The sequence below is a fragment of the Salvelinus fontinalis genome, chromosome 19, assembly GCF_029448725.1.
Source record: "Salvelinus fontinalis isolate EN_2023a chromosome 19, ASM2944872v1, whole genome shotgun sequence".
Lineage (NCBI taxonomy): Eukaryota > Metazoa > Chordata > Actinopteri > Salmoniformes > Salmonidae > Salvelinus > Salvelinus fontinalis.
Window position 1 is genome coordinate 13,806,710 of NC_074683.1, and position 13,225 is coordinate 13,819,934.

The following is a 13,225-nucleotide window of genomic DNA, read 5'->3' on the forward strand; positions in this document are numbered from 1 at the left end:
AAAGTCACGGAAAGACAACAATGGCCAACTTACTTATTTTTGCATTATACAGTGCCTTCAGAAAGTATTCATGCCGCTTGATTTATTCCACATTTTGTTGTGTTACAGCCTGAATTCAAAACGGATTAAATTGTTTTTTTATCTCTCACCCATCTATACACAATACTCCATTATGAAAAAGTGAAAACAAGTTTTTAGACATTTTAGCATTATTTGGGCAAATGAATTACTGAAATATCTCATTTACATAAGTATTCATACCCCTGAGTCAATACTTTGTAGAAGCACGTTTGGCGGCGATTACAGCTGTGAGTCTTTTTGTGTAAGTCTTTAAGAGCTTTTCACACCTGGATTATTATTTAAAAAGTCAAGTTGATTGTTGATCATTGCTAAACAGCTGTTTTCAATTATTACCATAGATTTTCAAGCTGATTTAAGTAAAAACTGTAACTAAGCCATTCGTCTTGGTAAGCAACTCCAGTGTAGATTTGGTCTTGTGTTTTAGGTTATTGTCCTGCTGAAAGGTGACAAAATCTCCCAGTGTCTGTTGGAAAGCAGACTGAACCAGGGTATCCTCTAGGATTTTTTCTGTTCTCATAGCTGTATTCCATTTATTTTTATCCTAAAAAACTCCCTAGTCCTTGCCGATGACAAGCGTAACCATAACATGATGCAGCCACCACCATGCGTGAAAATACATAATGCTTTGTATTCAGGACAAAAGGTGAATTTCTTTGGTACATTATTTTGCAGTATTACTTATGTGCCTTGTTGCAAACAGGATGCATTTTTTTATTCTGGCTTTCTTCTTTTCACTATGTCATTCAGGTTAGTATTGTGGAGTAATTACAATGTTGTTGATACATCCTCAGTTTTCTCATATCACAACCATTAAATTCTGTAACTGTTTAAAAATCACCATTGGCCTCATGGTGAAATCCCTGAGCAGTTTCCTTCCTCTCCGGCAACTGAGTTGGGAAAAACGCCTGTATTTGTAGCGAGTGGGTGTATTGATACACCACGCAAAGTATAATTAATAACTTTCCCATGCTCAAAGGGATTTTCACCGTCTGCTTTTTATTTTTATTTTTTACAAATCTAATCTTCTTTGCAAGGCATTGAAAAACCTACCTAGTCTTTGTGGTTGAATCTGTGCTTGAAATGTACTACTTGGTTGAGGGACCTTACAGATAATTGTATATGTGGGTTACACAGATGGGGTAGTCATTCAAAAATCATGTTAACCTTTATTACTGAACATGAAGTGAGTCCATGCAACTTATTATGCGATTTGTTAAGCACATTTTTACTCCTGAACTTGTTTAGGCTTGCCATAACAAAGGTGTTGAATACTTACTGACTGATGACATTTTCTTTTTTCTAATTTCAGAAATGTTCTACTAACAAAATTCCACGTTGACATTATGGGGTATTGTGTGTAGATCATTGACAAAGAATATCAACATAATCCGTTTTAAATTCAGGCTGTAACAGAGCGGCCACTCTCACGTATTGGTCATGAGACAGATGCATTTGACCTCACATTCTCACCGCACACCTCATATCTGACGCATTGAAAAGTACTGCTTATATTTGTCCAATTAGTCTATTGTACAGTCAGCGCGTTAACTTTGCAACTGCTTATTGCAATTTAACATCACGAGCTGAACCTTTATCATTGTCCTGTCTTGCCACAGCACTGTGAGCAGCGGCACATAGAAGCTTATGTAAGGGATCAAGGGGATTTGATGCATGTTTTAAAGAAACGCCCCTCAAAATTAGAGTGGAGCTGAATGGAGAGAGAGAACATTCTCTGCTGAGTTTATAAAACTCTAAAAACAGTAGCATGGTAGCGCTGTTTTATGTACAATGTTGTCAACAAAACGAGGTAGCTGTTACTCCCGTCCCTATTGCAGAATGCAGCCTTTTGGCAGCATGTACTAAAGTGGATTTAATCCACACTTGCATTAGTTCCTTCGTTTGGTGATTGCCGTTTAGGCTGTGACAACGAAAAGGAAGTAGACAGACCTACGGTATTTTTCAGTCTGATCAGTGGAACAATTCTCATTCTTTAACAATGGGCTAAAATTTGATTTACCTAGGCAATTTAGTTAAGAACAAATTCTTATTTTCAAAGACAGCCTAGGAACAGTGGGTTATCTGCCTTGTTGAGGAGCAGAACGACAGATATTTTGACCTTGTCAGCTGGGGATTCGATCTTGCAACCTTCCAGTTGCGAGTCCAACACTCTAACCACTAGGCTACCTACCACCCCGATAAAACTATGGTAATTATTTGCTTGTCAGCAAGAACACTATTGTTATTCCCTACACTTATTTTATTCTTCCACTTCTTCCCAATTTTGCCAGTTAATCACATATTTGAAATCTGATATAACTATTTGTCTTTGAAAATTAATTACATGAGGCTATGTTATATTGCAGCCATTCATGGACAGTCTTGAATAAGTCATACAAATAAACATTGGATATTAAATACTCCAGGAATCAAATGAAATGTTAGTATTGTGCACATGCTAGGCAGAGATGATAGGGGAACTCACAACTCATAAAAACATCATATTTTGTCTATGTATGTCACGCCCTGGCCTTAGTATTCTTTGTTTTCTTTATTATTTTAGTTAGGTCAGGGTGTGACATGGGGAATGTTTGTGTTTTGTTGGTTTTGGGTGTTTTTTATGGTAAAGGGGTTGTTGTATAGTATATGGGTTTGTGTGGAGTACATGTGTCTAGTGTAGTCTATGTATGTTTAGTTGTCTAGGAGAGTCTATGGTTGCCTGAATGAGTTCCCAATTAGAGACAGCTGATTTCGGTTGTCTCTGATTGGGAGCCTTATTTAGGGTAGCCATAGGCTCTCATTGGTTGTGAGTAATTGTCTATGTCAGAACGTTTGTAGCCAGTGTGTGCACATCGTTATTTAGCTTCACGATCATTTGTTGTTTTGTTAGTTTGTATTAAGTGTTTCGTGTTTATTTTTCGTCATCTTTATAATAAAAGAAGATGGCTTATTTTCCAAGTGCTGCGTTTTGGTCCGTCAATCCTCCACATGATCGTGACAGAATTACTCACCATTATAGGACCAAGCGGCATGGAAAGCGGCAACAGGACCTACCTACACAGGATTCATGGACATGGGAGGAGATACTGGATGGTAAGGGGCCGTGGGCACAACCTGGAGAATATCGCCTTCCTCGTGAAGAGCTGGAGGCAGCTAAAGCCGAGAGGAGGCGATATGAGGAGGCAGCACGGAGACAAGGCTGGAAGCCCGTGAGTACAACCCAAAAATTTCTTGGGGGGGGCCTTAAAGGGAGTGTGGCGAAGTCAGGTAGGAAACCTGCGCCTACTCCCTGTACTTACCGTGGAGAGCGAGAGTACGGGCAGACACCGTGTTACGCAGTAGAGCGCACGGTGTCTCCTGTACGCGTGCATAGCCCGGTTCGGTACATTTCAGCTCCACGTATCGGCCGGGCTAGACTGAGCGTTGAGCCGTATGTCATGAAGCCGGCCCAACGCATCTGGTCACCAGTGCGTCTCCTCGGGCCGGCGTACATGGCACCAGCCTTACGCATGGTGTCCCCGGTTCGCCTACATAGGCCGGTGCGGGTTATTCCACCTCCCCGCACTGGTCAGGCGACGGGGAGCATACAACCAGGTAAGGTTGGGCAGGCTCGGCGTTCAAGGGAGCCAGTACGCCTGCACGGTCCGGTATTTCCGGCGCCACCTCCCCGCCCCAACCCAGTACCACCAGTGCCTCCTCCACGCACTAGCTATATGGTGCGTGTCTCCAGCCCTTTACCACCAGTGTCTAAACCACGCACCAAGCCTCCTGTGTGCCCCCAGAGTCCTGTGTGTCCTGTTGCTGCTCCCCGCACTAGCCCTGAGATGCGTGTCCCCAGCCCGGTGCCACCAGTCCCGGCACCACGCACCAGGCCTACAGTGCGCCTCAGCTGGCAGGAGTCTGCCGTCTGCACAGCGATGACTGAACTGCCCGTCTGCCAAGCGCCATCTGAGCCATCCGTCTCCCCAGCGCCATCTGAGCCATCCGTCTCCCCAGCGCCATCTGAGCCATCCGTCTGCAATGAGCCTGCAAAGCCGCCCGTCTGCCATGAGCCTGCAAAGCCGCCCGTCTGCCATGAGCCCACTGAGCCGTCCGCCAGACAGGAGCCGCTAGAGCCGTCCGTCAGACAGGAGCCGCTAGAGCCGTCCGTCAGACAGGATCTGCCAGAGCCGCCAACCAGACAGGATCTGCCAGAGCCGCCAACCAGACAGGATCTGCCAGAGCCGCCAACCAGACAGGATCTGCCAGAGCCGCCAATCAGACAGGAGCAGCCAGATCAGTCAGCCAGCCATGAGCAGCCAGATCCGTCAGCCAGCCATGAGCAGCCAGATCCGTCAGCCAGCCATGAGCAGCCAGATCCGTCAGCTAGCCATGAGCAGCCAGATCCGTCAGCTAGCCATGAGCAGCCAGATCCGTCAGCTAGCCATGAGCAGCCAGATCCGTCAGCTAGCCATGAGCAGCCAGATCCGTCAGCTAGCCATGAGCAGCCAGATCCGTCAGCTAGCCATGAGCAGCCAGATCCGTCAGCTAGCCATGAGCAGCCAGATCCGTCAGCTAGCCATGAGCAGCCAGATCCGTCAGCTAGCCATGAGCAGCCAGATCCGTCAGCTAGCCATGAGCAGCCAGATCCGTCAGCTAGCCATGAGCAGCCAGATCCGTCAGCCAGCCATGAGCAGCCAGATCCGTCAGCCAGCCATGAGCAGCCAGATCAGTCAGCCAGCCATGAGCAGCCAGATCAGTCAGCCAGCCATGAGCAGCCAGATCAGTCAGCCAGCCATGAGCAGCCAGATCCGTTAGCCAGCCATGAGCAGCCAGATCTGTCAGCCAGCCATGGGCCGTCCCTCAGTCCGGAGCTGCAGTCCCTCAGTCCGGAGCTGCAGTCCCTCAGTCCGGAGCTGCAGTCCCTCAGTCCGGAGCTGCCATTCCTCAGTCCGGAGCTGCCATTCCTCAGTCCGGAGCTGCCCCTTACCCTGGTGCTGCCCCTTACCCTGGTGCTGCCCCTTACCCTGGTGCTGCCCCTTACCCTGGTACTGCCCCTTACCCTGGTACTGCCCCTGACCCTGGTACTGCCCCTTACCCTGGTACTGGTCCTTAGTCCGGAGCTGTCCCTTAGTCCGGAACTGCCCCTTAATGCAATGGGGTTAATGTGGAGAGGGGTCATTTTGAAGAAGCTAAGGAGGTGGTTAGGGACTGTGGTGACGTGGGGACCACGACCAGAGCCGGAGCCGCCACCGTGGATGGAAGCCCACCCAGACCCTCCCCTAGACTGTGTAATGGTGCGCCCGGAGTTCGCACCTTAAGGGGGGGGTTATGTCACGCCCTGGCCTTAGTATTCTTTGTTTATTATTTTAGTTAGGTCAGGGTGTGACATGGGGAATGTTTGTGTTTTGTTGGTTTTGGGTGTTTTTTATGGTAAAGGGGTTGTTGTATAGTATATGGGTTTGTGTGGAGTACATGTGTCTAGTGTTGTCTATGTATGTTTAGTTGTCTAGGAGAGTCTATGGTTGCCTGAATGAGTTCCCAATTAGAGACAGCTGATTTCGGTTGTCTCTGATTGGGAGCCTTATTTAGGGTAGCCATAGGCTCTCATTGGTTGTGAGTAATTGTCTATGTCAGAACGTTTGTAGCCAGTGTGTGCACATCGTTATTTAGCTTCACGATCATTTGTTGTTTTGTTAGTTTGTATTAAGTGTTTCGTGTTTATTTTTCGTCATCTTTATAATAAAAGAAGATGGCTTATTTTCCAAGTGCTGCGTTTTGGTCCGTCAATCCTCCACATGATCGTGACAATGTAGAGCAAGATGATGACAAGGATCTTCATCTAGTAGGCATAAACCAACTGAATATTGATATTGAGAAAATCATTGTTATAACAAGAACATTTTCAAACACCCAGCACTTCAGGGGAGGCCAACCCTCTTGGAGAGCAAGCAAGATTTTCTTCCAGACCTATTTTAAAGAGATAGTTCACCCAAATTACAAAATGTTTGTGCTTTTACCTTGAAAGCAGTCTATGGACAAGGAGACTGCAATCGGAAAAAAAATCTCAATGTCAAAAAGTTGTCGAACTGTGAGTGTTCATTTAATGTTCAACGCCTTCTAAATACACGTGACCTGTGGTTTTTTATTTGTTTTATTTCCACCCTGATCATATGCCTAAGCCATGTCAAAATGCATGGAATTGTAGGAAATTAGCTTTAAACAGTAACCTTTCCCATCTAGGGCTTGTGCCAGGCAATGGAATTCACATAGCAAATCTCACTCTAAGCTTTCTTCAAAAGTTGGCCGCCCTGCTGTAACACAACAAAATGTGGAATACGTAAAGAGGTGTGAATACTTTCTGAAGTCACGGTATGTACTGAAATGATCTGCTAAAGCAAATTCAGTGTTTACTGATTTGTTTATAGGACAATAACAGTTGGAAGAGTATGGCTCAACTATATGTCATTCTTTGTAGAGTGTTTTTACTTTAAAGTAGACAGTACAGCACCTTAAACTGTGAAGGTGTTAGTTATTTCCGGTAATGACATGCATCTGATCCATCTGTACCCAAGACCCACCAGTGAGGATTGAACATTTGCCAATGATCACATCACAACACCACGCAAACCCACCACACAACATACAGCACAACATTACCCTGTCACGTATTTACTGTAATATACACCTTGGGTGTCCATACATGACTGGCCTCAAGAACACAGAACCTTGCTCAATGCAAGTCTATGCCTTACAAATGCTTTCAACAGTTAAAGCCTCAAAGAGAAGTGGATAAACAGAACACTTTTTTGGGGGACCAAAGAACAGACAACACGTTCCAATAAGCGACCAAGACATTCAATCCACAGCAGCTTTGTACGAAGTGCAAGTTTTCGGCAGAGGTTAAAGTTGAAGCTACTCCGAAAATGGACATTGATCGCCTCCACAGGCCATTCACCCACTGTTGGAATTCTTGTCTATACTCCACAGTTGGGCTCTAATGTATAAACTACACTACCCAGCATGCCCATGACACACACAGGGAAACATGAGTGGGCCCTGATGGAACTAAATTCTCAACATTGATTGTGAGACAGCTCAATCTACGAGTCTGTTTTTCTTTCATGTGAGTGGCTGAGCACAGTAGGTATGGAGAGTTGCAGCTGTGCTATTCACAAATGAACAGGTGCCCTATTTGGTTCCTTGTTTGTTGATCGGAGATCTAATGACCGATGTTTGATGCTTCATGTGATAGTCATTGTCTAGCGCTGAAGTCAAGTGTCTAGTCCGGATTAAAATCTATTACACGTTTGCACTCAATGGCGTTCATATGATCTGTTATGAATGTCTAATCCTTCACTCTCTTATCTGCTATTCCAAGTGATGTTTATTGTTTATAGAGCAAACAAGATATAAAACAGATACGAGCCCTCAATGATTTCATTCCAAAAACAATTCCTCCCTGTATTGTTTTTGTGTATTTTGATCTCGATATTGGTGTTAGTAAAAGACGGACGGAGTCAAAGACGTGCATAGAACAGAAGATGTTTTCTAGCAACGTCGAGTCAGATTGGGAAATAGCCATTCACAGGATCCAATCATCTGTATTAGACCACATAATGTCTGAATATTAGCCCAGACCACCTCCGCCGGAAGCGTATGCAGGACAATAGACTAATTATATTAATCAGCTTTTACTATCTGAATGAATTATCCACAACCGCAAATTAAAATGTGATTTGGTGGAAATTACACGGTATGTGCTAAAGCCTTTTTCTCTCCTGCAATCAAATTTAACTGAAGCCAATTAGACACAGCTGACTACATTCGTAGTCAAATTATGTTCAAAGCCTGGATAAGAATTGAGCTATTTCCCTCGAAAAAAAAAAAAAAAGGTATTTCATCTATTCTAGGGAAATCAAATTGAACAAAAAAAATCGTAATGGGGGAGCCATCCACAGGGTAAGCTCGTTGAGACACAACGGAATGTGTCTGAGTGGAGATTGTCGTCACATGCACACAGTCAAACTCACAGGCTCTGCTCTTTAAGAGTCTCTCACTTTACGTTTTTTTTTTGGAGAGACATAGGTGACATTGGGGCATCCAGCAGCCACTGAGCTATAAAATTACCAGCGAGGGGCGAATTAAGGGAAAACGGAGGAGCAAGAGTGAAGGACAAAGCCAGTGGGAGTTGGATTGAGAGGGCTGCTCATGCAACTGATTTACTCTTTTTGTTCCTCAGCCCTGTCTGCTGCTCCAGGAGTTTGGTTCTTATTTTCAACCTCTCTTGAAGCAACTATTTTAAATTCACCGTAGCTCGGTAAGTAGGCAACAGATTACTGTGCCAGTGACTAACTTTAAGGTTGTAAAGTATGACTTTATAAGTTAGAGGTGTACATATCTATCTAAAAGGTCAAATTTGTCATTGAGATTTATGTAGATTGTTGGGAGAGAAAGGTATATATCCCCCCCCCCCATACTAAGCTACAGTAATACAAGGCACATCTTTAGGCATTTGCACCCATGTCAAGAGAGGACATAAACCTGACCCGTATGGACACATCAGCATGTTTTAAAATAGGTTTAACTTTTAGGCACACCAACAGAAACCCATCTGAACACAAAAAGGTAATTGAATTATTAGTAGACAACCATGTGTCTACACCAACACCCATCTAAACAACAACATATATTGACCCATTGAATACTACTGAAAAACAAAGCCCCAATTCCAAACCCACCCACACACCCTATGCACCTGTGGATATCTGAGAGGACATAGGGCCATAGACACACAACACAACCCCATCTTCCTCTATCTGAAGCCAGTGATCTTGAGATGTGGTTTTAATCTTGAAAAACAGCCTTTGAGTGGATTAGGGTAACGGAGACGTGCTGTTTATTCACCACGCACACAGACCCAACACACTGACACCGAGACAAACATACAGACAAACAGGGCTTAAAAGTTCGGCCTGCTCTCCGCCTCTGATCAGAGATTAGACCGAACTCTCCACGGACTTCCTCATATTCCCTTTTATTCCCACAGGAAAATATTAAGAACATATGTCAAAAGTTTGTTATATTTGCCAAATCTAAATCCGGGAAGCATGGTTAAGAATAATCTATAAATGGGGCTCATCCATGTTACCAAATGATAATGATCCCAGCGTGAACATACCATATAATGATTTATTTGTCATTGGCTTGTTACGTTAGTACTTCCATTTTTTGATAATTGGATAAGGAACGACTGAGGCCTGCTTCACAATCATTGTGGATTTCTTTGAAAGGCTGTGTTAACTACATGTAAACTACATTATGTTGTTAAAAATGTAGCATCTCCCCAGGTCCGTTGGCAGCCTAGTCTCACGGCTATGTTGAAAACCATTTGGCAGTGTCCCGCTCCGCTCCTCTCCACTTCACCTTCTTCTCCTCCCCTCTCTCCTTTCCTCTGTCCTCCTCTCCGCTCCTTATTCTCCACCCTCCTCTACTCCACTCTCCTGTCCTCTCCTCTCTAGTCCCGTGGTTGTAAAAACATGTAATATTAATCTGTATGTATGCCGTTGCCCCAACTGTTAGAGGTGCAATCTGACCTTGTTACCTTACAGAAATCACTGGTTGGTTTAAAATGTGTACTTAATGCGTGCAATCTAAATATATACTTCATCTGAAACATTCCTGCGAGAACAAGCACAAATATCATACCACTGTTATTGTAATGGTGAGAGGTTAGCATGTCTTGGGGGTATGATATTTGTGAGTCTGTAACATTCTCACTCATCATTATTCACGATTCATTCATGATTATCCGTAATAATGGTAGCATCTACATTTAATGTATGTGTTTAGAAACATATTCTATTCTTATTTACAATAAAATTGACTCTGAAATGACACAATACATTATTTACCATTAATTTCTATTGGGCACAAAATAATCTGAAACACAAACAAATTAAACAGCAAATGCATCCAACACGTTTGTAGAGTCACACACTTGATGTTATCATTGCGTGCTAGGAATATGGGACCAAATACTACACTTTTGACTACTTTAAAAAAACATGAGTGAATTTGTCCCAATACTTTTGGTCTCCTAAAATGAGTGGACTATGTACAAAAAGTGCTGGAATTTCTAAACGGTTCACACGAAAATGTCCTCAAATCATAGCTGACAGTTTACACTTTAACCTCATAGTCACTGTATCATTTCAAATCCAAAATGCTGGACTGCAGAGCCTAAAACAAATGTACATGATTGTTGTGGCTTACGAAGAAGTCTTTTTTTTTTTTTTTTTTACACCTTATCAAAAGATTCTCCATCCCCATGCAGCAGTTATGATTACAAGAACAAGGGAAATGGGAAAGTTGACAGTGAAGTGGAACAAGATTATAAATAAGATATTTGCATCTTCGCTATTTGTATATCTCTCAATGCACTAATTAAATCTTGTGGATGGTTGATCTGCTAGGGCTGTCAGCGAGTCAGGCACAGTCAGTGCCATAAATAGCCTGTGTGGCATTGCGTGTCACTACCATCCTGTGACATATAGCTAACTGCATGTTTGTCATGAATGAATTACTCAGACCTGGGCTCAAGTAGGGGGTTCTTGATTGAGCATGCCTGGTGCAATGGAACCAATTAAATAATCACAAAAGTGCAAACTCTGCATGTCCAACTGTCACTCCAGGCAGGCCCAATCAAAATCTCATCATATTAAATGCTATTTGAACTCTGGAAATGAAATGGTACCCCTGACACAACATCCTTCATTCGAAGCAGAGGTTTTCAAGGTTAGAGCAAAACGGCATTTCAGAGATATGATAAAGGATGTTGGTATGTATTATAGTGTGGTTGAGTTTCTGTTCAGACTGCAGTGTGTCCTTCATCACAAGAACATACACGCTACATCATAAGCACAAGAGGAGCATTGCTTGGAGACTTAGATTTGAAGGAAAGGGGAAAGGAAATGGGGATACCTAGCCAGTTGTACTGAATGAATTCAACTGAAATGTGTCTTCCGCATTTAACACAACCCCTCTGAAACAGAGAGGTGTGGGGGCTGCCATATATTCCTGAAGTGGTACAGTATTTGTGGGTGCTGTCCATGGTGCTTAATAAACTCTTAAGACCCCACAAGTGACACCAAAAACTGACATTTAAAATTGACATTCTGGTGGCCACAGACAATAAAATATACAGTATGAGACCACCCATATCACAGCAGATGGATAGCAATGGTCTGGAAGATCTTTTTTCCGGGTGCCACACTGCACATGGGGGTTATTTAAACATTTAGGGAAGCAATGTCAATAATTACAGTTGATGCACCGACCAGCCGCTAGTTGTTAAGTTGCAACGCTCCAACAATTCCTCCAGACGCTGATGTCACCCGTTTAAATGTTTAACTAGGAACATTGCAGATGCTGAACCAAAACATTGCAGACTGGAACATGATCTCTGAGAGATATCTGTACTGCATGAACATACTGACAATAATCATCGTCAGGCCTGCCTCCTGGATAATTGTGCCCTACATGCCCAAAATACAGAACATAGTTAGGGTTAAGGTAAGGGTTAGGATAATGGTTGGTTTAGGTTAGGGTGCGGACGTCCCACGGTTCCCGGATAGCACTGACCAAACTGACAGGAGGCAACCGCTGAATTACAATCTTGCCCGAGCCGAGCACGCACGCGGCGCCGTCTCCCTCTCTATCTATCTCTGGCAGTGCAAGTTTTCACGATTCCCACGAGAGCTCTCATTACTCTCGGGCATTACCGCTGAGCCACTAATTTATATAATAGCGATATATGCAGCGCAAGTGCTTAATTAATGTCGTTTAATATTCTCGCACGATTGGGAGCGCATGAACAGAAAGCTATAGGGTAAATAAGCGCATGGACAGAAAGCTATAGGGTAAATAAGCCACCGGCTATCTAATAGCCAACAGTTAAACCACAATCTAAGTGAAAGACATCCCTTCACTCCCCTGCTGTAGACTACGAAATATATTCCTGAATATAACATGTTTTAAAATATAGATAGTAGGCCTATTCAGATGTTATATGACCCCTATTTCTCACACTCTACCACACACAAGAACTGGTATTAATTTGCAGCATCACATTTTGGACACTATATAAATATTTAGCCTAACTGACCTTGTAGAATAGACAAAGTAAATACGTTTGACACATAGTTGTGTAACACTGATGGAGAACACATGATAATAAAATAGAAATTAGCTCGTTAACTATTCAATAGCCTAACCACAGATCCTGGCAAATGGATAGACTGGCAAGCCCACCTCCTCATCATCCTTTGGCAGTGGCTTCTGTCTCTGATTCGGCTGCGCCGCCTCCTTAGTGGCTGTCATGGTAAACTCCTGGTAATAGAACTTGGACTCAACTCGCTGTGAATCCTAAAGATGCTCTGTAGTCGGATCCCACTGTCCCGTGGATAAGTCAAAACTGCAGAATCTTAAACAGGAGGCATGCAGCAAATGGGGTCCGTCACGAATGAATTATGCTAGGTCTTCGAATGTCTGCCGAGAACACTTGTCTCTCCACATTATGTTCAAGAGAGGGCAAAATATTCAGTCGTCAGAATTAAGTAGCCTAAACACAGAAAATATACTGGCTGCCTATACACCTCTATCAGTCTGCAAGCGACTAACGAGGGGATCTTGACTGCTCGGTCCTCGTCTAGTCTGTGTGATCCAGGGTGAGGCTGTGGTGAGGAACTGGGAGGGGGAGGAGAGGATGGGGCAACGGAGTGATCTGATGCCGATGCGTTCCCACTGTAAAAATGGGTGGGGGTGATTACGTGTTTGACATAATATAAATTGAATGACGACCCAAAGAGCTCAAATTAGCAAATTATTTACATATATTTTGCTATTTCAGAATGTTAAATAGCCGAAGCATTAGCTTGTATATTCTTCTAGTTTTCCCAGTATGTGTGTACAGTTGATGATGGTAGGCTCAGGGCTTGACATGGGATAAAAGAAGTGGAGGAGCTGTCTTTTTCCACGATGGTCTATTATATTATGTTCACCGACATTCACAAATGACATTATGCTATAGAGACATCTGATTATTCTCTGTTAAGGATTCTGACTTTTAACCAAATTGTCATGACTATTATTATAACCTACATGAAAA

General features: G+C 43.5%; 1 protein-coding gene across 2 annotated transcripts in view; it reads right to left on the reverse strand.

Moving 5' to 3' along the window:
* Positions 1-13,225, reverse strand: part of LOC129816403 (inactive dipeptidyl peptidase 10-like) — a 334,081-nt gene that overhangs the window by 135,622 nt on the left and 185,234 nt on the right. The window contains exon 1 of one of the 2 annotated variants that reach the window (XM_055870848.1): positions 12,370-12,815. The exons of the other annotated variant lie outside the window; for it this stretch is intronic. Coding sequence (XP_055726823.1) covers positions 12,370-12,438 — 69 coding nt within the window. The 5' untranslated portion in view covers positions 12,439-12,815. Of the gene's footprint in view, positions 1-12,369; positions 12,816-13,225 lie in introns of those variants that run through there. 2 annotated transcript variants of the gene reach the window in all.